Source organism: Dreissena polymorpha, chromosome 4, assembly GCF_020536995.1.
Source record: "Dreissena polymorpha isolate Duluth1 chromosome 4, UMN_Dpol_1.0, whole genome shotgun sequence".
NCBI lineage: Eukaryota > Metazoa > Mollusca > Bivalvia > Myida > Dreissenidae > Dreissena > Dreissena polymorpha.
In genome coordinates, this window is record NC_068358.1 from 124,880,839 (window position 1) to 124,903,329 (window position 22,491).

Consider the following 22,491-nt stretch of genomic DNA (forward strand, 5'->3'; position numbering starts at 1 on the left):
TAAGCACACAATTGTTGTTTTCTCTTCTTGGAACACTATAAAAATACAATCTTTAATGATTATAGATAAGTCATTTTTTAAAGAGTTCAAAAGATCAGAGGTATGAAATACTAACTCTAAATATAGAACTTTTCTATGATATATCATTGATTGAAAAAAACAACCATTCGTAAATATTTAAAGGGTTTGTTTTAGTTGTAGGGGTACCCTTGTTTTCTACAGATGCATATTGCATGACCATGCCGCCGTTGACAATAGTTAAATTGTTGCATGAAGTTATGAAACATACCTTATGGCCGATACAAAAATCCTTCATTGCTTACAAGTATAAATAGAATATATCATTTTATGATTTTCGTTGTTTTATAGAGAAATATCAATGAAATAAAACTGATATTTCAATGTTTCAAACAGTGAAAAATAACATTGAAAATTATCGATATTGTTCACTCTTTTACTGTGAAATGACGTCATTTTTTACGAAATGACGTCATTATACCAGCGACATTCTCCTATTACAATGTAAGTAAACGGTAAAAAAAGGCATAAAATAAAAAGAAAATGTGTTGGATTCGGTGGAATGTCGATTTTAATATCACTCGTGATCATAGAAAAAATATATTTTCTATGATCACTCGTGAAATAAAATCGACATTCCATCGAATCCAAAAAATATCCCCTCTGAATATCATATGTAAACGAAAGCAATCTTGCCCGAAAAGTTCATATGGCTCACCTAAGCCATGATAATCAAAACGACAGTTTGCATTGACAGTAAGCAGTAATTCATTTGTTCAAACTAAGTATGTGCAATTTGTAGATAGTTCACAATATGTGTATGCATGTTACCCATAACAAATCAGGAATGAATAACTGCCATAAACCTTGGATTTCAACATACATTTTTATAACTTGAATACAGAGGAAATTTCGACTTGGGGAAATAATGAGATTTTATAAAATGTTTTCTTATTATTTTATGTCATTTAATGCATTTATTAATATCACTTTAGTATTTGAAAGGAATAGTATAAGATATTTATAGCATCTAGACAAAAAAGTGGAAACAGATTATCTGCTGCGGTATTCGAGCTGCGGACCTCAAGTGTTAAAAACAAAGATTATGCTATTACACCACGGCGGGATGATTGACTCTGTCGCGTATTGGGACTGCTATATCATGTTGATTTTGACCGTTTTGTAGTTTAACAAATATACGAAATGAGGCGATGTACAACGAAGTCCATTGCAGTGCTGATGCATTTGTATTTCTGTCCACCCGTCATTTCGTGATTTCGTCCGACGTGTTCTTCTTTTGGGCAAGAGCTTTCGGGAAATTGTGACGCGATTTCAAAATGAAACATTCCAGGAGGGCTAGGCTTATTTGGTCCATGTAGATCAACTGCTGAAACCATCAAGGAAATGAACCTTGCTTTGGGAAAACGTGGTTTAATGCATGTGCGTAAATCGTCGTCCCAGATTAGCCCGTGCAGTCTTTACAGGCTAAGCAAGGACGACACTTTTTGCCTGAAATGGATTTATTTTTAACGAAAAATACAATAAAGCGGAAAGTGTCGTCTCTGATTATCCTGTCCGAAATGCACAGTCTAATCTGGGACGACACGTTACGCACATGCATTAACCCTTTGAGTGAGGGAACCGAATTTTAAAGGCCTTTGCAAACAGTTTGGATCCAGATGAGACGCCACAGAACGTGGCGTCTCAACAGGATCCAAACTGTTTGCTATTCTGATAGTATTCTTTGAAAAAAAAAATCGAAGAAAATGCTAATTTTAGAAATTCAACAGACGACATTTTAGCAGACGACAAATTTCCCAGCATGCAAAGGGTTAAAGCCCATTTACCAGATCATGACTCAAATATAAAAGTAGACGAATCTTATTCAAACTTCAGATTTACATTTAGCTGGAATTTTTTTTTGCTTGAACAAGCTCAGAATGGGAAGACTTTAAATAGGATATAATGAAGGAACAGAAAAGTTAAATTAAAAATGTCGAATAGACATCTTGACAGAAACGACATCATCGGGCTTCTTAAAGCTCCTTTTGTCAACGTCGTTTCAGTCCTGTGATATTTAAGATGTTGTTAAACTCTGATTTTACGCGTTCATTAAACAAATTAATGTATGACATGTTGACGTAGTATTTTCGTTTCTGTACAAGGTCTCAGGAACTAATAAATCAAATTGAAGTGAAGTTTATTATCAACATAAGTACTGCGAGGGCATAGCCTTATTTTCGTTTTGTTTCCGTCTGATGCTTCTTCCGGGAGCTATCGTCATGAGTCTCACGACATAATAAGGCGTGTTTATGTTTATTGTTCGGACACTAAAAGTGATTTAATATACTTTGATTGGCGGTTGCACCTATGAATAAAATTGTTAAACGATTGCAAAGATCGTATCGAGTTGTTTTTTTATTGTTGCCAATCGTGTATGTTGTTTGTAGATTTGTTCAAACAATACATTTATTTTAAGTGCAACCGTATTAATTTATTCAATCTTTTAAGTATACATTTATAAATACGTATTCATTTTAAAGCTAAATATATAAACGTCATGATATTCCAACATTGTGACGATTTACTGTAAAAACCAAAAAAAAAACATCGAAATTGATTTTTTTTTTCGTTCTAGGTATAATCAATAATATGGACGTGAACACTAAGGACTTCTGCTACCAGTATCACTGGCGCGACACGCCCGTGAGTCCTCGGCCCCTACTAGCCGCTTCGTGGGAGTCGAACAGCTTCGAGGCGGTCGACGTGATCATGGAACTGAACCCCGACACCCGCGTTCTGTGGAGTATGGACGTGGACACGAAAAATCCACCGAAACCTGTTTTCTTTCAGGTATTCTTACCACATTTTATGGTACTCGGCCGTTAATCACGGGCGCTACCTCTTTTTATGTCCCCCACTATAGTAGTGGGGGACATATTGTTTTTGCCCTGTCTGTTGGTCTGTACGTTGGTCTGTACGTTGGTCTGTACGTTGGTCTGTACGTTGGTCTGTTTGCGCCAACTTTAACATTTTGCAATAACTTTTGCTATATTGAAGATAGCAACTTCATATTTGGCATGCATGTGTATCTCATGAAGCTGCACATTTTGAGTGGTGAAAAGTCAAGGTCAAGGTCATCCTTCAAGGTCAGATGTCAAATATGTATGGCCAAAATCGCTCATTTTATGAATACTTTTGCAATATTGAAGATAGCAACTTGATATTTGGCATGCATGTGTATCTCATGGAGCTGCACATTTTGAGTGGTGAAAGGTCAAGGTCAAGGTCATCCTTCAAGGTCAGAGGTCAAATATATGTGGCCCAAATCGCTTATTTTATAAATACTTTTGCAATATTGAAGATAGCAACTTGATATTTGGCATGCATGTGCATCTCATGGAGCTGCACATTTTAAGTGGTGAAAGGTCAAGGTCAAGGTCATCCTTCAAGGTCAGAGGTCAAATATATGTGGCCCAAATCGCTTATTTTATGAATACTTTTGCAATATTGAAGATAGCAACTTGATATTTGACATGCATGTGTATCTCATGGAGCTGCACATTTTGAGTGGTGAAAGGTCAAGGTCATCCTTCACAAGGTCAAGGTCATCCTTCATGGTCAAACATCATATAGGGGGACATTGTGTTTCACAAACATATCTTGTTTAGATGAATAAATACACGAGCCAATGGTACTTAAAGGTTGCGACTGTTAGTAGCGGTCGTGTACCATCTTATTCACAATTTAATGTTAACGTAAACTAATTGCAGTGTCGCTCTTTTACTAATCAAACGAACACTGTTTTATTAGTGGTAAGCGATTTTAAAACTATGTAAAAGTTTGAAGCGTAATATATAGCGTTAAACACAACGAAAACAAATACCAGATGTAAATGCAATGTAGATGTAGATGTCAATCATTCTGACACGCTTGCTAACAGATCGATAAGACTTGTGGTTTATATTTTAAGCCTCGCTAAATAAGCTTAAAGATTTGCATCCAACATTAACCTAGTATTCTTGATAAATTAAAAAAGAAGAAAAAATAAATTAAATATTCGACTTACATTTATAGCGACGCTATGATGCGTTGTCACAGCGACAAAAACGTGTACCCTTTATGTCTGTTTGCAGCTTTTCTGTGGACTCGGAGCCCCCTACGATGAGAAGCTAACGACTCGCGTTCTACGAGGGAGCGATTTAAGCGCACGCGACAGACTGGGACAAACAATACTCCATCTGGCCATAGACACAAACCAGTCAGAATCTGTCGTAAAGTGCTTGTTAAACAACAGAGTAAATATCGCGGCTCGTGACTGCCAGGGTCGCACGGCACGTGATCTCGCGGAGAAAAACAACTGTCCTCGCTACACGAGACTCATCGATGAACACGTTATTAAGTTGGTGAAAGACAAGAAGTTTGAAGACTTGGAGAAACTAATCCTCCACAATTACGATCATGTGTTAGATCTGTGCGAAGGGAAGAAAACATTGACGGAAATCGCGAAGAAAACTGGGGCGCGCAATATACACGATCTTGTCCGATATACGGCTCCAATACAGGTAACGAAAGTATTCTTTTTATCGGTATAAGATTTTATTTAATATTTTGTATCTTCAACATTATTTTCTTTATTGCTACAAAATTTAGTTAAATTAAAATACTGTAGTTTTCATCGCAGTTAATTGTAATATTGAGTTCTTCCTGTGTACAGTGTTTTGTATGACATGTATTCCTGTACAAGGCGGACGTATGAAAATCCAACCGTCGGCAATTATATCTTGCCCATACTTTTGATAAAAAATAGGTCGAAAATGGTTCCTTTCCGCTGATATACATGACCGCCAGGTGGTGGGGACGGGACAGTTTTCCTTATATGGCTATATAAAAAACTTATTAAAACTATAGAAGTCATTTTTACTTCAAATGTTATGCAACTTTATAAGAACATTTGCTTTATGATATCTCGGCTGAGTTCAAAAGTGGTGCAGGTCCATTGAAAAACATGGTCGCTAGGGGTCGGGCAGTTTGTGGGTTATTGAAACACTGTGAACACTCACATTTTTGGCTCAATTTTCATGACACTTTACCAGAACATTTGTTCTAATCATATCTTGAGAAAGTTTGAAAATAGTGTCGGTCCGTTGAAAAATAGGTCCCGGGGGTTCGAGGCAGATGTTCTTTCACTGCTATAGTGAAAGCTCTTCAACACTTTCCAATCTTCATGAAGCTTGCTCAGAGCATATTTTTGAAGGATATCTTGGCCGAGTACGAAAATGGTTTTGGCCCATTAAAACGAATTACCCTAGCATGACACCTAATCAGATCATTTGGGTCGTGTTCTGAGAAAATTGGGCATAATGCATGTGCGTAAAGTGTCGTCCCAGATTAGCCTGTGCAGTCAGCACATGCTAATCAGGGACGACACTTAACGCTTTTATGACATTTTTCGTGGAAATTAGGTCTCTTCTTAGCAAAAATCCAATTTAGGCGGAAAGTGTCGTCCCTGATTAGCCTGTGTGGACTGCATAGGCTACCGGTAATCTGGGACGACACTTTACGCACATGCATTATGCCCAGTTTTCTCAGAACAAGACTCATTTGTTTAATGACGACTCAGCTGAGTTCAAAAACGGTTTTAGTCAAAAAGCGACGTCAGAAGCCATATTTCATCCACCAACAGCACTTAATCTGCTCAAAGAGGTCAGTTCCTTCGGGTCTCAGATGAGCGACCTATGGCCTTTGGCACTCTTTGTACGCTAAGATTATAGGTATTCGAATGTACAGGTGTCTTTGGAAAGAATACGCATTGATTTTCCGTCTATAATCACAAATGCGTAACTGGAAAGCTTTTCACACTGTCAGACCGTTGTGCGTTATCACTTTTGATGCGTTTGCATGGTGTATTGATCGACGATTGCGCGTGCATTTCCAGGCTTGTGTCAAAAGGGTATTCCAGGCAGTGGACGAAGGTTCAGCAGACGACCTAAAAAAGTTGCTAGGCAGTAAACGGTAACTATGGACACTGCCCACTTATGTTTTTTTTATTTTTGCGTTTGTTTAAAGTTGATTCTCTTACCACAACGCGCATGTAGTCCTATCTAAAATAGAAACCCGAACAATTATAAACATATTTATAGACTAAATACATGTACCGGTACATTGAAATAGCATGTTCTTAGGACGGTTACCTCCTATGAATAACTTTCTATTTATTTAATGTTTAAATTTTCATGGTATCGACTTTTCTTAGAATGGTGTGCGTATGGCAAATCATCGTCAGTTTAATAACACATGGCAAGTTCCCAAACACTTTATTGTGATCTACAAGTGTATTTACATCCTGCTGCAGTCATGGTGAAAAACTATAAATCTGTCCCCAAAAGTGTATACATCTGGCTGAAGCTAGGCTGAAATACTTTGAAATGTTCCTCAAGTGTTGTTTACTGCCTGTTGTAGCTATGGTGAAAAGCTATGAACCTCTCCATCATGTGTGTTAAAATCCCGTAGTAGCTATGGTGAAAACTAATGAAGCTATCCCTGAAGTGTGTTAACATTCCGTTGAAGCTATGGTGAAAAACAATGTAAATGTACCTCATGTTTTTCACATCCAGTTGTGGCTATGATAAAAAAAACTGTTTAAAGGTCCCTAAAGTGTGTAAACTTTCCGTTTTAGCTATTTAAAAAACATGTAACTGTCTCTCAAGTGTGTTTACATCCCGTTGTAGCTACATGTATTGTGAAAACATATAAAGCTGTCCCTCAAGTATGTTAACTTCCCGTTTAAGCTATGGTGAAAAGCTATGAAACTCTCCCTCAAGTGGGTTTACATCCAGTTGTAGCTGTGGTGAAAATGTATTAAACTGTCCCTCAAGTGTGTTTACTTTCCGTTGTAGCTATTGTGTAAAACCATGAGACTGCCCTGCAAGTGTCTTTATATCCCGTTCTCAATATGGTGAAAAACTACGAAACCGTCAAGTGTTTTTACTTTCTGTTATAGCTATGGTGAAAAACTATGTCCATCAAGTGTGTTTATTTTCCGTTTTAGCTATAGTGAAGCACGTGATCGATGTGGCCGCAGCGTTCTCCATCGTGCGATTCTCAAGCGTCACGTCAACGTGATCATGTACATACTCGACGAGTATCCCGACCTTATCAACTCACGGGACAGTGTGAGTACATTTTGTAAACCTAGTTTTTGTTTAGCAACAATGAAAGCTTCTTGTGCTACAAGTGTGTGTAAATTGTAAAACTGACCACTCAGTAAATGTCTTGAAAGTGTTTGCTAGTTATTACTATATTCGTCGTATTTTACAGCTTGACAGAACTCCACTGCACTACGCAAACTTGTTTTTGGACAATCGTGATGTCATGAACAAGATAGTAAAAGGAGGAGCCCGGTCCGACCTTCATGACGCTGTAAGTTATCTATGGGCTTATTTTTAAAGGAACGATTATTGTCTTATTAAAGAAAGAGTTCAGGGAACACTTATCTACGGTTGTACTGTTAAAAGGGGCTTTTTCACAGATTTTGGCATATATTGAAGCTTATCATTAAATCCTTTTAATTGATAAATTAAACAATTGGACCTAAAAATCTCCAGTAAAAAACAACAAGAATACAATTAAAAAAAAGGAAAAAAGTAACCCTCAACTGGGCTCCAACCACTGACCCCTGGAGTCCTGGAGTAAAAAGTCTCCCGCTTAGACCACTCGGCCATCCGTGCTCATGCTATTAGCGGATGTATTTTTTACTTATATAAGCAATCCTCGTAGTTTCCCAAAAATATAACGACAACAACAGAACTTTCCAAATTCTTCAATCGATTCGCGTTGCAATGCTTGATAATTTTCAGGGTTTTGATTCGTCAAAAAATGCATATATATGTTATGGATATTTTAGAGCATGGTAAATGTTCAGTATTTCTTTTTTCTAACAAATATCATAACTTAAACGAAAATTTGCGAATCGAACACAATTTTTTTTATTTTATCAATTTACCAAACCGTGAAAAGGTCCCTTTAATGAAAACATGATTACGGGGTCTCACGTTTAACAACCAAGCCGGCATGAGCGTCAACATTTTACGTTTAACGTACAAGTCCTTTGTTAAAATTCCAGTTAGTTATGTCTTATCAGCTAAAAGCTGTCTTAATTGCATAATTATTTCAACAGATGTCTTTGTTTGCTTGGTTCCCTGTGTATTGTATTTTAAAATAACGAAAACGTGATCTGCTTGCTAGTTTGTGTTGTTTTAATTTTAGTTTGGAATGACCGCAGACGAATTTCAGAAAGATAAATGCGGAAATCAAAAGTACCTGATGCTGCAGCGTGACATTACGGAGTTTGATCTCAATGTATATCTCTCAGAGACTGATTTCGAGACTACCTTCAGGAAAGCCATTGAGGTATGTGATCTCAATGTATATCTCTCAGAGACTGATTTCGAGAATACCTTCAGGAAAGCCATTGAGGTATGTGATCTCAAGGTATATCTCTCAGAGACTGATTTCGAGACTACCTTCAGGAAAGCCATTGAGGTATGTGATCTCAATGTATATCTCTCAGAGACTGATTTCGAGAATACCTTCAGGAAAGCCATTGAGGTATGTGATCTCAATGTATATCTCTCAGAGACTGATTTCGAGACTACCTTCAGGAAAGCCATTGAGGTATGTGATCTCAATGTATATCTCTCAGAGACTGATTTCGAGACTACCTTCAGGAAAGCCATTGAGGTATGTGATCTCAATGTATATCTCTCAGAGACTGATTTCGAGACTACCTTCAGGAAAGCCATTGAGGTATGTGATCTCAATGTATATCTCTGAGACTGATTTCGAGACCACCTTCAGGAAAGCTATCGAGGTATGATGCCGAACATTAACCCATTTATGCCTAGTGGACTCTCCCATCCTTCTAAATTGGATCAATTTATTTCCAAAATTAGGGATGTCTAGTATATGATTTCTATATTTAGAATATTTCTTACAGAAGTTCCTTTAAGCAAACAGCGCAGACCTTGATCAGACGCCGCATCATGCGGCGTCTCATCTGGGTCTACGTTGTTTGCCTTGGCCTTTTTTCTTCTAGACGCTAGGCATAAATGGGTTAATGTATGTGGTGTTGCTTTATAATTATTTGTCAATTATTGTTTATGAATAAATAAAACAAGTTTTTTTTTCAATATCCAGTTTAAAAAAAGGTAGGCTCTTACCGTATTACAGACACTCGTTAAGATGCGATTTGAATAGTTGCAGATGTTTTGTTACATTAGTTTTTGATGTAACAAAAAATTATAAGCATAATACGGTAAGTAGTTTTAAGCAATTTGAAAAAAAATTCCTTGAGGAATCGAATTTGTACTGTGGTGTATGTGTTTTATGCACGTGCAGTAATCGCAGTAGTGGCATAGGAAGCGAACGCGCGAAGTAAATGTTTCAAATTTTGCTCTGAGCACTGGATTTTTTTAGCTCCACTGGCCAAAGGCCAGCGGGGCTTATGTCATGGTCCTGTGTCCGTCGTGTGTGCGTACGTTCGTGCGTCCGTGCGTGCGTGCGTTAACTTTTTATTTAAACATCTTCTTGTCCTAAACTACTCGTCCAAATCTGATGAAATTTCTCAGGAATGTTCCTGTGGTGAACCTCTTTCAAATTTGTTCAAATTATGCCCCTGGGGTCAAATTTGACCCTGCCCCGGGGGGTCAAAAAATTGAAAATTTGCTTATATAAGGCCTATTTTGTGCAATCTTTATAAATCTTCTTGTCCATAACCATTAGGCCTAGGGCTACCAAATTTGGTATGTATTGACATCTTATAGTCCTCTACCAAGTTTGTTCAAATTATGCCCCTGGGGTCAAATTTGACCCTGCCCCGGGGGGTCAAAAAATTGAAAATTTGCTTATATAAGGCCTATTTTGTGCAAACTTTAAAAATCTTCTTGTCTGTAACCATTGGGCCTAGGGCTACCAAATTTGCTATGTCGTGACATCTTATAGTCCTCTACCAAGTTTGTTCAAATTATGCCCCTGGGGTTAAATTTTACCCTGCCCCGGGGGGTCAAAACATTGAAAATTTGCTTATATAAGGCCTATTTGTGCAAACTTTAAAAATCTTCTTGTCCATAACCGTATGGCATAGGGCTACAAAATTTGGTATGGAGTGACATATTATTGTCCTCTATCAAGTTTGTTCAAAGTATGCACCTGGGGTCAAATTTGACCCTGCCCCGGGGGGTTAAAAAAATGAAAATTTGCTTATATAAGGCCTATTTTGTGCAAGCTTTAAAAATCTTCTTGTCCATAACCATTGGGCCTAGGGCTACCAAATTTGGTATGTAGTGACATCTTATAGTCCTCTACCAAGTTTGTTCAAATTATGCCCCTGGTGTCAAATTTGACCCTGCCCAAGGGGGTTAAAAAATTGAAAATTTGCTTATTTAAGGCCTATTTTGTGCAAACTTTAAAAATCTTCTTGTCCATAACCATTGGGCCTAGGGCTACCAAATTTTGTATGTAGTGACATCTTATTGTCCTCTATCAAGTTTGTTCAAATTATGCCCCTGGGGTCTAATTTGACCCTGCCCCGGGAGGTCAAAAATTGAACATTTGCTTATATAAGGCCTATTTTGTGTAAACTTTAAAAATCTTCTTGTCCATAACCATTGGGCCAAGGGCTACCAAATTTGGTATGTAGTGACATCTTATAGTCCTCTACCAAGTTTGTTCAAATTATGCCCCTGTGGTCAAATTTGACCCTGCCCCGGGGGGTCAAAAAATTGAAAATTTGCTTATATAAGGCCTATTTTGTGAAAACTTTAAAAATCTTCTCGTCCATAACCATTGGGCCTAGGGCTACCAAATTTGGTATGTAGTGACATCTAATAGTCCTACCAAGTTTGTTCAAATTATGCCCCTGGGGTCAAATATGACCCTGCCCTGGGGGGTCAAAAAATCGAAAATTTGCTTATATAAGTCCTATTTTGTGCAAACTTTAAAAATCTTCTTGTCCATAACTGTATGGCATAGGGCTACCAAATTTGGTATGTAATGAGATCTTATAGTCCTCTACCAAGTTTGTTCAAATTAAGCCCCTGGGATCAAATTTGACCGTTCCCCAGGGGTCACAAAATTGAACATATGCTTATATTGGGCCCATTTTGTGCAAACTATAAAAATCTTGTCCATAACCATTGCGCCTATTTCTACCAAATTCGGTAGGTAGTGACATCTAATAGTTCTCTACGAAGTTTATTCAAATTATGCCCCTAGGAACAAATTTGACCTTGCCCCAGGGGTCACAAAAATGAACATAAGCTTAAATAAGGCCTATTTTGTGCAAACTTTAAAAATATTCTTGTTCTTAATTATAGAGCCTAGGGCTACTAAATTTGGTATGTAGTGATATCTAATAGTCCTCTACCAAATTTGTTCAAATTATTCCCCTGGGCTCAAATTTGACCCGGCCCCGGGGGTCACAAAACTGAACATATGACGTTTACCAGTGGAGATTACTGCGGCCGTTTGGCTGTGACCAACAACAACATCAACATCTTGTAAACATGAGATAAAACCCTGTCATTTAGTGCCATTTTAGGTCAGATGGTGACTGCTTACAAAGGCATTGAAGTAAGAACATGTGTTATGAATGTTTTTCTAATAAACTGAAAAAAGTCGGGTTTTATTTAAATATGTCGAAAGTGACCATATATCCGGATGAAAATATTTTGGATGACATGTTAATTTCATGTCTTTTTTTGTAGTGTTAACACCAGTTTAATAATATATTATTGATTTTAAAAACACAACTTCCATGAACATAATTATTTCAAGGAAAGTCAATATATGATACTGCACGGTAAACTCAAACTTTGTATCCAAGAGAAGGTGTTGAAATTAATGAAGTGCAATGTTTTTAACTATCGTATATGCTGCTTTTTAATAACTAATGATTCATTGTTCCATTTGTGAATAGTGACTGATCATGAATTGTTGAAATGATTGTCTATTGCTCAACAATCCATATATATTTCTGACCATTTTATAATTTTCTATTTACAAGTTATGAATTGATCTTAGAAGTCAAATGTATTACTTAATTAAATACATTTATAAATATAAAGAAATAATCTTTAGATTATCATAATATTCTCAGGCCTGTTGGTTTTAGGGATGTGTGGGTTGATGAGCAATTTCTCCTTTTATCACAATTATTTCTACCCTACCTGATCATTTCCTTCATATTCCATTTTAATTCAATTGACGTCTGCAACCTCTTTCAAATTGGGAAAGTCCAAAATGTGTTGTTTGGTAAAGGGTTAAGGCATTTTGATTTCTATGGGTCTTGTGAATCTGTTTCAAATCAAATGCGTAGATTTGATCTTCAGCATCTAAAATATGTGAAATAGAAAGAACGACAATATCTTTTGGAGAGATAAATGTACCTACGTTATAAGCAAAGGACCTGTGCAACAATTCCCGGGCTTTTTTGTCTGTTTAGTTAACACGGTAGTAACTTTTTCCATATATAAAAATGCTCACCCTTCCAACTTTATGCGCCCAGTGGGACGAGGGATAGAAAGAGAAAGTCACATGCTTGAGTACATTTCAACCCATGCGCATTACACGTTTTTTCGCATAGAAAAAACAGTGGAGCTATACAGGGCCATCATGGCCCTCTTGTTCTCGGTTGCCTCCGTTTGCTTCTGTCCACACAGGTGTATGAATGGTTTCCACTGTCGACATGAGATCAATTAGCCATGACAGTATGCTGCATCGAGTGTAAACAGGCGACTTATAACGAAGTGATCGCAGAAGGGGGCAGTGGTGCATGTTGGCTAAAAATGTACGGATATCGATAAATATGAGTCGCGTTCTGAGAAAACTGGGCATAATGAATGCGCGTAAAGTGTCGTCCCATATTAGCCTGTGCAGTCCGCACAGGCTAACCAGGGACAACACTTTCCGCTTGTGTGACATTTTTCGTTTGCATGATGTCTCTTCGTAGCCAAAATCCAATTTAGGCGGAAAGTGTCGTCCCTGATTACCCTTTGCGGAATGCACAGGCTAATCTGGGACGACACTTCACGCACATGCATTAAGCCCAGTTTTCTCAGAACACGACTCAACACTGTTCAAGTATTTAATGGCACTTCTGTTGTCAGAGTGGCGACCTGGAGACAGTGAAGTCCCTGGTGACGGGCCTCAAGAGTATCGGGGATGTGTCTCGCTACAGCGTCATCCTGTTCGATTGCCTTGATAAACGAGCGGTGGAGATCGCCGAATTCTTAATTCTCAACGGCTTTGAAACAAATGTGTACAAACAGGTATGCGCGCAAAGTCGCGTGTGTGTAAAATACTTGCAATAGTTAATTTTCGATGATTTTGTTTGTCATCTGTCCACGTGTGCAAATACTTTAATTATTTTAAGTGGCTTTGAACGCTTACAAAAAGCTATATGCAAAAACAAACGCTATTGCCGTTTAACAAGTGACATATTATTACTCGCCTACAGTTACAAGATTATTATGAAAGTCGTTCCTATAAATACATATTTATATAAAAGCTATTTACAAAACACTACTTGTAAGTGATTAATGTCAATTTTATTATTCACCGATCGACCGTTTGTCATTGAAATGTCAACATTTTCAAGAAACATGGAAATAAAAAGAAACATGTTTTTTGTTGAATTTGAAATAAAAACATAACCCATTTATGCCTAGCGTCTAGAAAAAAGGCATTGGCAAACAGCATAGACCCAGATGAGACGCCGCATGATGCGGTGTCTCATCAGGGTCTGCGCTGTTTGCTTAAAGGAATTTATGTAAGAAATATTCTAAATATAAAAATAAATATACTAGACATCCCTAATTTTGGAAATAAATTGAACCAATTTAGAAGGATGGGAGAGTCAACTAGGCATAAATGGGTTAAACTAAATACTTTGACACCACTGAAAAATATTGACCATCATGCGTCGTCTCATCTGGGTGTACGCTGTTTGCCAAGGCATTTTTTTCTATACGCTAGTCATAAATGGGTTAATTCACTTAATAACAATAAGCATTACGAGTGCGACCAGTTTTGATTTGTTCAAGTTTATTTGCTAATCAACTTTACATTTGTAAAAATTAATTAAGACAGAATGTTTATAAAAGGAATATTTCAGCATTTAATTGCATATTGTTATTAAAGTCGGAATCGTAAAAATTAACGACCAAAATGGTTACGCCATGTACTCACCTTATCTTTTTACGATGTAAATAGATATCAAATTAATCTGTTTGACCAATGCGATTCATAATTCGCAACAAACGTCAATGAAAATGTTCGCATGCATGTAATTCTTTGCTAGTGTGAAAATTCTTGAATAAATTAATTATCAATTGCTTTGAAACAAATTTCAAAAACAAGTAGATCTACTTTTTCGTCATTAACGTCATTCACTGTTTTTACTAACACAAGTTTACTAGTTGCCATGGTCTAAAATAATTTTAAAATCGAGGAAAAACGGTTGATAGCATATATTCTCTGACTGGATGGTGTATTTCTTTGTTAAAAGAATATATTGTGTATGATATGATATTACGATGTATATTTTACATCATGTTATGTTAAATCGTGTTTGGGTTTGTTTTTTGCTTATCTGTCCATGCAAAAAAGTGAACTGTAAAAATAACTTCAAAACTGGGAACCAGGTGATGCTAAGAATTGAAGGTTTAACCCATTTATGCCTAGCGTCTAGAAAAAAACGCCTTGGCAAACAGCGTAGACCCAGATGAGACGCCGCATGATGCGGCGTCTCATCAGGGTCTGCGCTGTTTGCTTAAAGTAATTTCTGTATTACACAGTATACCGAGTGTAACCCCAACGACCCGATGTGCGCCATGCAGGAGTGTGGCCACTGTACGACGTCTCTGTATGAACGCGCCCAAGAACTCAAACTGGATGACATCTCCAGGATGATTGTTGCTGCGTCCAATGGAAGGGTTAGTTGATCGCTTTTGATTATTCGAGTCGTGTTCTGAGAAAACTGGGCAAAATTCATGTGCCTAAAGTGTCATCCCAGATTAGCCTGTGCAGTCCGCACAGGCTAATAAGGGACGACACTTTCCGCTTTTATGACATTGTTCGTTTAAATGAAATATCTTCTTAGCAAAAATCCAATTAAGTCGAAAAGTGTCGTCCCTGATTAGCCTGTGTGGACTGCACAAGCTAATCTGGGACGACACTTTACGCACATGCATTCAAACCAGTTTTCTTAGAACGCGACTCATTTCTTCGAGTTTGGAACGTTTCACGATCACATCTGCTGTACGTTTATGTTACTGCTAGTGCTAGAATAGATATTGATTGGTTTTAAGAGTGGCTTTAATGTTCCTTTGACCCAATATAAAATTGTCTAACTGATGCACGTTCATTCTCATTTCACGATATGTTCCGACCTTGGCGACGTAATGTTGTCATTTCACAATGGGTCTTTCAACCTCGTATATGTCACATGGTCTGTGTGTAAAGCCTGTTAGATAATTGCAAATCAACCATGTGAAAGTTTCTTATAGTATAATATTAAAACACTACACACATGTACTACAAGCATGATTAGGGTAAAATGAGTGTTTAGCCCATTAACATTTCCGGTAAGACACGGACAACATCAAATTTGAAGATCGTAAGTTTGATGTTTTTATGTTGAAGATTTGTGCATATCTAAAATATAAGTGTAAATTGCGTTATTTAATACATATAATTTATAATCAAGTTTCTATAATAATGTATACTGGTTGATGTATTCATTATGTATTAAAATGTAATTACGTAAACCTAACGTTGTGCAGAATTGTTGTGTGGACAATAAAATAGACACTATTTGTGGTCAAAAGTAAGGAATTTGTAATACGCACACACTTAATTAATTACATAAATGATACAAAAAGTATTATTTTTGCAACAAACATCATGTTGTGATAAATCATATTGAACAAGAGAGAAAACCTTAGAGATTGCCACTCTATGAGATAAAAAGCATGTATTATTTCGATTTGGTACATTTTTCTGTAGTTTGTAGTATTTACTGCAATGACTTTAATGTAGATGCATGACGTCACGGGTTATACATGTCTTGGTCTGTGCGGGCAACGTATCATAATATAAACTTACAAAAAAGAGTATGATATATACAAGGCGCGTTAAACGGGGGATTATTTTAAGGATAGACATTTGTATATTTTTCAAATTGTTGATAACGTAATAAATAAAGTTATCATAAAGTAAGACACATGCTAAATCATTTGTTTATGTACACATGTAAATATATACCTTTTCATATTGCACTATAATAAGTAACTGTATCATTTTGTATGTAACTATTCACATGATTTACAGACACAAATTACACGACTGTAGACGTAGACAAGAGGTATTCTATTGTGTGTTATTAGTCCATTCATGTCTGTGGTGGTGAAAGGTTTAATAATGCATGACTCCATTTACGAATAGCATTATTTCAAGATCAATTGTGTCTTGTTCTGAGAAAACTGGGCTTAATTCATGTGCGTAAAGTGTCGTCCCAGATTAGCCTGTGCAGTCCGCACAGGCTAATCAGGGACGACACTTTCCGCTTAAATGGTATTTTTAGTTTCAAGAAAGTCCCCCCTTACCGAAAATCAAGTTTAGGTGGAAAGTGTCGTCCCTGATTAGCCTGTGCGGACTGCACAGGCTAATCTGGGACGGCACTTTACGCACATGAATTATGCCCAGTTATTTATTTATATTTGTATATTTGAGTCTCGGTCTGGGAAAACGGGCTTAATGCACGTCGTAAAGTTTCCTCCCAGATAAGCCTGTGCAGTCAGCACAGGCTAATCAGGGGCAAAACTCTCCGCTTAGACTATATTTTCGTTTATAAGAAACTTCTTTTACACGGAAAGTACATTTTTAATAACAATCATGTATGAAAATAGGTTAATGTTTGCATGTAAACATGTTTATGCATGTCATTTAGCTTCGCTGGCGTGCTTTGTGAAGGCTGTGAACAAAATCAAAACAAATGTATGTGTTCACACATTAATATTTTCTGTGACATATTGTGTTTTACTAAATGTTCGGATGTACATAAATTGAACATTTATCATGTTTATTGAGGCTGAGTAAATTGCTGGTATCATAGTCTCGTTGGCGGCATTAGGATTTTGCGAATGACAATAACTTAGTCTCAACTAAAGTATGACAGTATAAAATACGCTCACGTGCTATTATTTATTCTTTCTAGATACAGCTTACGTTTTAAGTAATTGAGTGATTTTTGGTTTTGATTGATTAATATTTCAAAATTACAATGACGCGTACACTATCTTTGTACAGCAAGGTTAGTTGTGTCGCACAACATGCAACGAAAATTTCAGTTTTGCAAGACAGTTTATTAATATACTTACCCGGTTTGGCCGTATAAGTGGTTCGTTACAGAAACGGAGATGTATGGCAGCAATATTTTTCACAATCATGGGTAGGTGAATGAAATAGTTGTAATAGTACAAACCAACAATAAGTTTATTTCCCTCCCGGTGTTATCCAATATTGTGACTGGCTCGACATCCACGGCAACATATTTGGTGTCTATGTTGATGCTCCATCACTGCTACTTAATTAACGTCAATAGATTGCTGTGTTTAACTTGTTATTACTTTAACACAATTACCTAAGATTAAATAATATAATTAATTAATAAATGAATTAATTCGTACAACACCCAGCGACACCTCTTTGTGTGTAAACAGTAGTCCATAACATAATATTTGTTGATTTGGAGCTTGACTAACAATGTTCGCGTAAACTTTCGTGTGGCGATTGTTATGTTACTAACAATTTTGTAGATAGGACTTGTATGACAACATAGTTGCAAGCATTGCTTTTATTAACTGATTTCCCCAATTTATATGTTTGGATATGTACATATGTATATGCTTCAAAATATATTAAAGAGATCTTTTCACGGTTTGGTAAATTGACAAAATTGAAAAAAGTTGTGTCAGATTCACAAATTTTCGATTTAGTTATGATATTTGTGAGGAAACAGTATTACTGAACATTTGCCACGGTCTAATATAGCCATTATATGCATCTTTTGACGATTTAAAAACCTAAAAATTATAAAGCGTTGCAACGCGAAACGATTGAATAATTTGGAGAGTTTTGTTATTGTCGTTTAAATTTGTGAAACTACGAAGATTGTTTATATAAAGTATAAAATACGCATCTTGTGTATGATTGGCAGGATAGCTCAGTTGGCTTATGCGTTTTATACATCAGGATTCCGGGGGTCACTGGTTCGAGCCCTGCTGCGGGCTACTTTTTTAAATTTTATTTTTGATTTTTTACTGGAGCTTTTAAAATTTAATGTTTACATTTATCAATATAAAGCATTTAATGAAAAACTTCAAAACATGCAAAAATCTGTGAAAAGGCCCCTTTAATGCGCTGAAAGTTTTGTAATTGCCTGTTTACATGTATTTGCTTCATATGACTGAAATTGGTGTAAGAATGATTTAAGAAAGGACCTATTGAACATAATGAGTTTGGATTTGTCCGCATCTTAAATTCCAAAAACATTTGATGGAAACAAATATTGATAATAGTAAAATGTGAAAGGCCATTTGTTAAATCTATAAATGAAAGCTCATTTATAAAATTCAAGATCAATTGAAAATAAAAATACAATCCTTTTTTGCAAATAGTAGTTAAAGCAAAAAACAAGAGGGCATTTATAGCCTTATATCGTCCACCTGCCTAAGGTTTAGTAAGACTTGGTCCGTTTCGAACCCTGTCTCGCTATTTAAACAATCATTGTACATAACCAAATTCTGATGTAACATTAAGTTATTATGCTATTTAATTAAATAAAACATGTAACCCCGAAACCCACAAACAGGGATACGCTTTGACCCCAGGGGAAGGATGTGAACAAACTAAGTAGAGGACCACATGTAATGTTACATGCCAAATATAACGCATATTGGCCGTGTTGTTTCAGGAAGATTTTTGAAATTATTTCACTATAAAATCCATATAGCATATGACCCCAGGGGATGGTTTACTCCTAGATGCATCATTTAAAATATCATTATAGAGGACCACTGCATAATGGCACATACCAAATACTAGTATTAGGAAGACAATTTACCTTTGGATGGGGAAAGTTTTTACCACATGAGCATAATTTGAACAGACTTGGTTGAGGACAAGAATACAAAATTAACATGACAAATACCAAACATATGGGCCATTCGGTTTTAGAGAAAAAGATTGTTTAAGTTTTCTCTAATAAATATAAGGAAAGCAAATGACCCCTGTGCGGGGCAAATTTTGACACCATGGGACATGATTTGAACGAACATTGATGTTAAACTCCAAATATGAAACCACCGATCCTTGCGGTTCAGATAAGATTTTTACTATAAAAGTCTTTTAAAGTTTTAATCAGAGGGAAATGATTTGAACAAACTTAGTATAGGACCATCATTCCATGTTACATGCCGAATACCAAACCTCGGGAACTTGCGATTTCAGAGATTTTTAAAGTTTTTATTTATACATAAAACGAAAACAATTTACCTCCAGGGTGAGTCCAATGTTGACTTTTTGTGAGATACTTGAACACATTTAGTAGTGGGCCGCAATACGATGTTTCACAAAAATATGCATTAAGGTTAAATTTAAAACCAAATTATCACATGGATTCATACATTCAATGGCCGCGAAATTAAAAATCGTTCGTTCTCCAACAACTTTGTTTATGAGTATATTCTTTAAATGTGTTTAACTTAAATGAGTATATACTTTAAATGTGTTTTTACTTTAAATGTGTATACATGCAACTCGTAAATATAACGAAAGAACCAGTGCTTTTGCGTTTTGTGGAACATCTGATAGTCAAGAGGGATTTTATAATTGATAACTGCATGAAGAAGATCAATTTACGTTAAAACCTTTTTTCTATTGCAGTTAACCATTCAGAAGACGGAGAAGGTGTCGCTGCCAAATTACGGAATTGTTTAAATACTGCTAGCCATCGCCAAATCGCGTTGAATCATAAATATGTACTCAGTATCTGACTAGTATGACTGAGGCGATGTACACTCAGCTTCTCCTTGGAAATTTAACCAAACTTCTTAAAATGATCAGCAACAAATGCCTTAACTCGGTGTTCATTGAATTAAGTTCAGGTAGTTTCGCCAAAATTGCGTTTTGGCAGGTAAATTATCAACAAGTGCTTCGTATTTTGCCATGTATCAAGTATAAAATGTAGCTTTTTACATATAAAATCTGGTTTGAACATTTCTCGTACATAGAAAATAATTCCTTGGAGGCGAAATGACATGTGTTATCAAATATGTTTGTATATCGCCGTAGACATGTGTTAGTTTGTGACACAGGCGCATGAATGTGTTTATTTACGTTTCAGAATTTCTGTGTCGTGTATATTATTTTCAGTTGAATGAGTATTGGATAAGTATTAGCTTTCAGCAAATAACTTGATATGCAGTGAATTTGAAACGTTTCTCATATAATAACATCCGTATGCAATACGGAAATCTGTTCATAGTCTTACGCACATGAGAGTACTAAGGTGAGGTTGAATTGTAAATGAATTGTTCGTTAACAGACATTGTGTTCAAAATAAATGGTTGTATTTTCTTCTTTGGATATATGTTTCGATATAGTTTTGAATATAAAATGTTATCGTGTGCAAATTTCATGTTATGCTGTTCTCACATGTACTTCCACTAAATTTTCCGCCTCTGCGCAGCGCATACATGAGAATTCTACTGCAATGTCGACGTAAATCTGGAATTTTGTGTAAGTATAACATGCAATCTCCACGCAGAAATGTCGTGCCCATGCTCTCACATACTATCTCTGCAATCACAAGAAAATCCTATTTCAGAGGGGGTAATCACGTGACAAACAAGATGACGACGTTCGCAAAAGTACAGCTCCCGCTAAGAAAATTCGCTGCGAGTAATGTCGAGATAAAGAGCGAATATTAATACGAAATAAACGCTAAACCCTTTCTTGCTGCTATGGCTGGAAAGTTAGCGGCATTTAAACAATTAGTACAAGTTATAAATGGTATAAAACGGCGAAATATACCTGTTTGGGCATGGACGTTGCCATCTTGTGTGTCACGCGTTTACCCATTCTCGATCTGGAAGGATTTTTTTAAGTATTATATAATGAAAAGATGTCATTTTTTTATTTTGAAAATAATGTATAAGTTAAGTTTCGTAATTATTTTTTATAAATGAACTTAATTAAAACAAAACGGAAAAATTATTCTACCACGTGGTTCGGATATCATCACGTGGTTGTTACTGACGGCATATATTTGATCAAGATATGCTTATTGCAGTCAAATCTCTGCGCAGAGGTTGTATAACACGTAATTTATGTACGAGGGCAGCCTTATATCGCGTTGCCAACACCACAGGCCCAGTTGCCTAACACATTAACTACAATTCATTAAAATCATCCTTCGTCTGAAAGTCGATGCCATCCACTGACAGGATCTGTTGACATACCAATAGAGATCAGGTTCAGATCTCCTTTCTATAACCAATTTAAGTGTCGCCTTTGCAGTATTTGGTATGCGTTTTGTTCACTACGCCGCCCACGACACTAGATATGTGAATAGTTGAAAACCTGTCACCTTCGATTTATCAAAGTGATCAACTTGAAATTGAAATTAATACCGGCTACTTCTCCGCTTTACCTTGCCGCTTTTATCGTCCCCCAAACTCGAATGTATCCTTTTGGAATGACTTTGAATCTAATATTGACAAAGCCTTGAATATGAACCAAAATGTTATTATGCCTGGTGATATAAAGGAAGACCAACTTATAAACTACACCCGTCTTAAACATTGAAAATATTTATTTTAAGCAACGTCATAACTGAGCAACTAGAGTCTTTGCGAATACTTACATAAATTGACCTCCGTTAATTTAATTGTAATGAACAGTGAGGTTATATCAATTGATATTTCAGTCAATGATCACCATGCCACGGCTGCGCGTATTAAAGTCCCAACCGTTATAAGTAAACCGATACAGAAACATGTCCGAGCTGATTTTAAAGGTCTTAACCATTGAATAAACAGCGAAAATTGGATTGTTATAACAATGATGAGTGTAGAAGATGCTACGGTTTTATTCACGGAAAAAAAACTTTTAGAAATGATGAAATAATGTATTCCATTTAAACTTAAACCTTGGTATGACTCTATGATACCTACGTAGGCATGTACACGCGACAGACTTAAAGCTACCGCTATAAAAACAACCTTCTGAAAACAAATTGGCAAATTCAAATACGCTCGTAACAAAGTCAACCATATGATAAAACATGCAACGGAACAATTTTTCTCCAATATTGAAACAACAGTAATTGATTCAAATTCCAAGCAATACTGG

The 22,491-nt window shown here is 36.4% G+C and overlaps 1 protein-coding gene across 2 annotated transcripts in view; it reads left to right on the top strand.

Annotated features, from left to right (window-relative positions):
• The window catches only part of LOC127875909 (uncharacterized), a 48,684-nt gene extending 27,913 nt beyond the window's left edge, over positions 1-20,771 (top strand). Inside the window, exons 5-14 of one of the 2 annotated variants that reach the window (XM_052420662.1) lie at positions 2,657-2,871; positions 4,155-4,583; positions 5,957-6,033; positions 7,070-7,193; positions 7,339-7,440; positions 8,287-8,430; positions 13,185-13,346; positions 14,874-15,011; positions 16,408-16,441; positions 20,023-20,771. In XM_052420662.1, the coding sequence (XP_052276622.1) occupies positions 2,657-2,871; positions 4,155-4,583; positions 5,957-6,033; positions 7,070-7,193; positions 7,339-7,440; positions 8,287-8,430; positions 13,185-13,346; positions 14,874-15,011; positions 16,408-16,428 (1,412 nt within the window). In that variant the 3' untranslated portion in view covers positions 16,429-16,441; positions 20,023-20,771. The remainder of the gene's footprint in view (positions 1-2,656; positions 2,872-4,154; positions 4,584-5,956; positions 6,034-7,069; positions 7,194-7,338; positions 7,441-8,286; positions 8,431-13,184; positions 13,347-14,873; positions 15,012-16,407; positions 16,442-20,022) is intronic. The other variant, XM_052420661.1, reaches the window with a different exon arrangement.
• Positions 20,772-22,491: the final 1,720 nt, after the last annotated feature.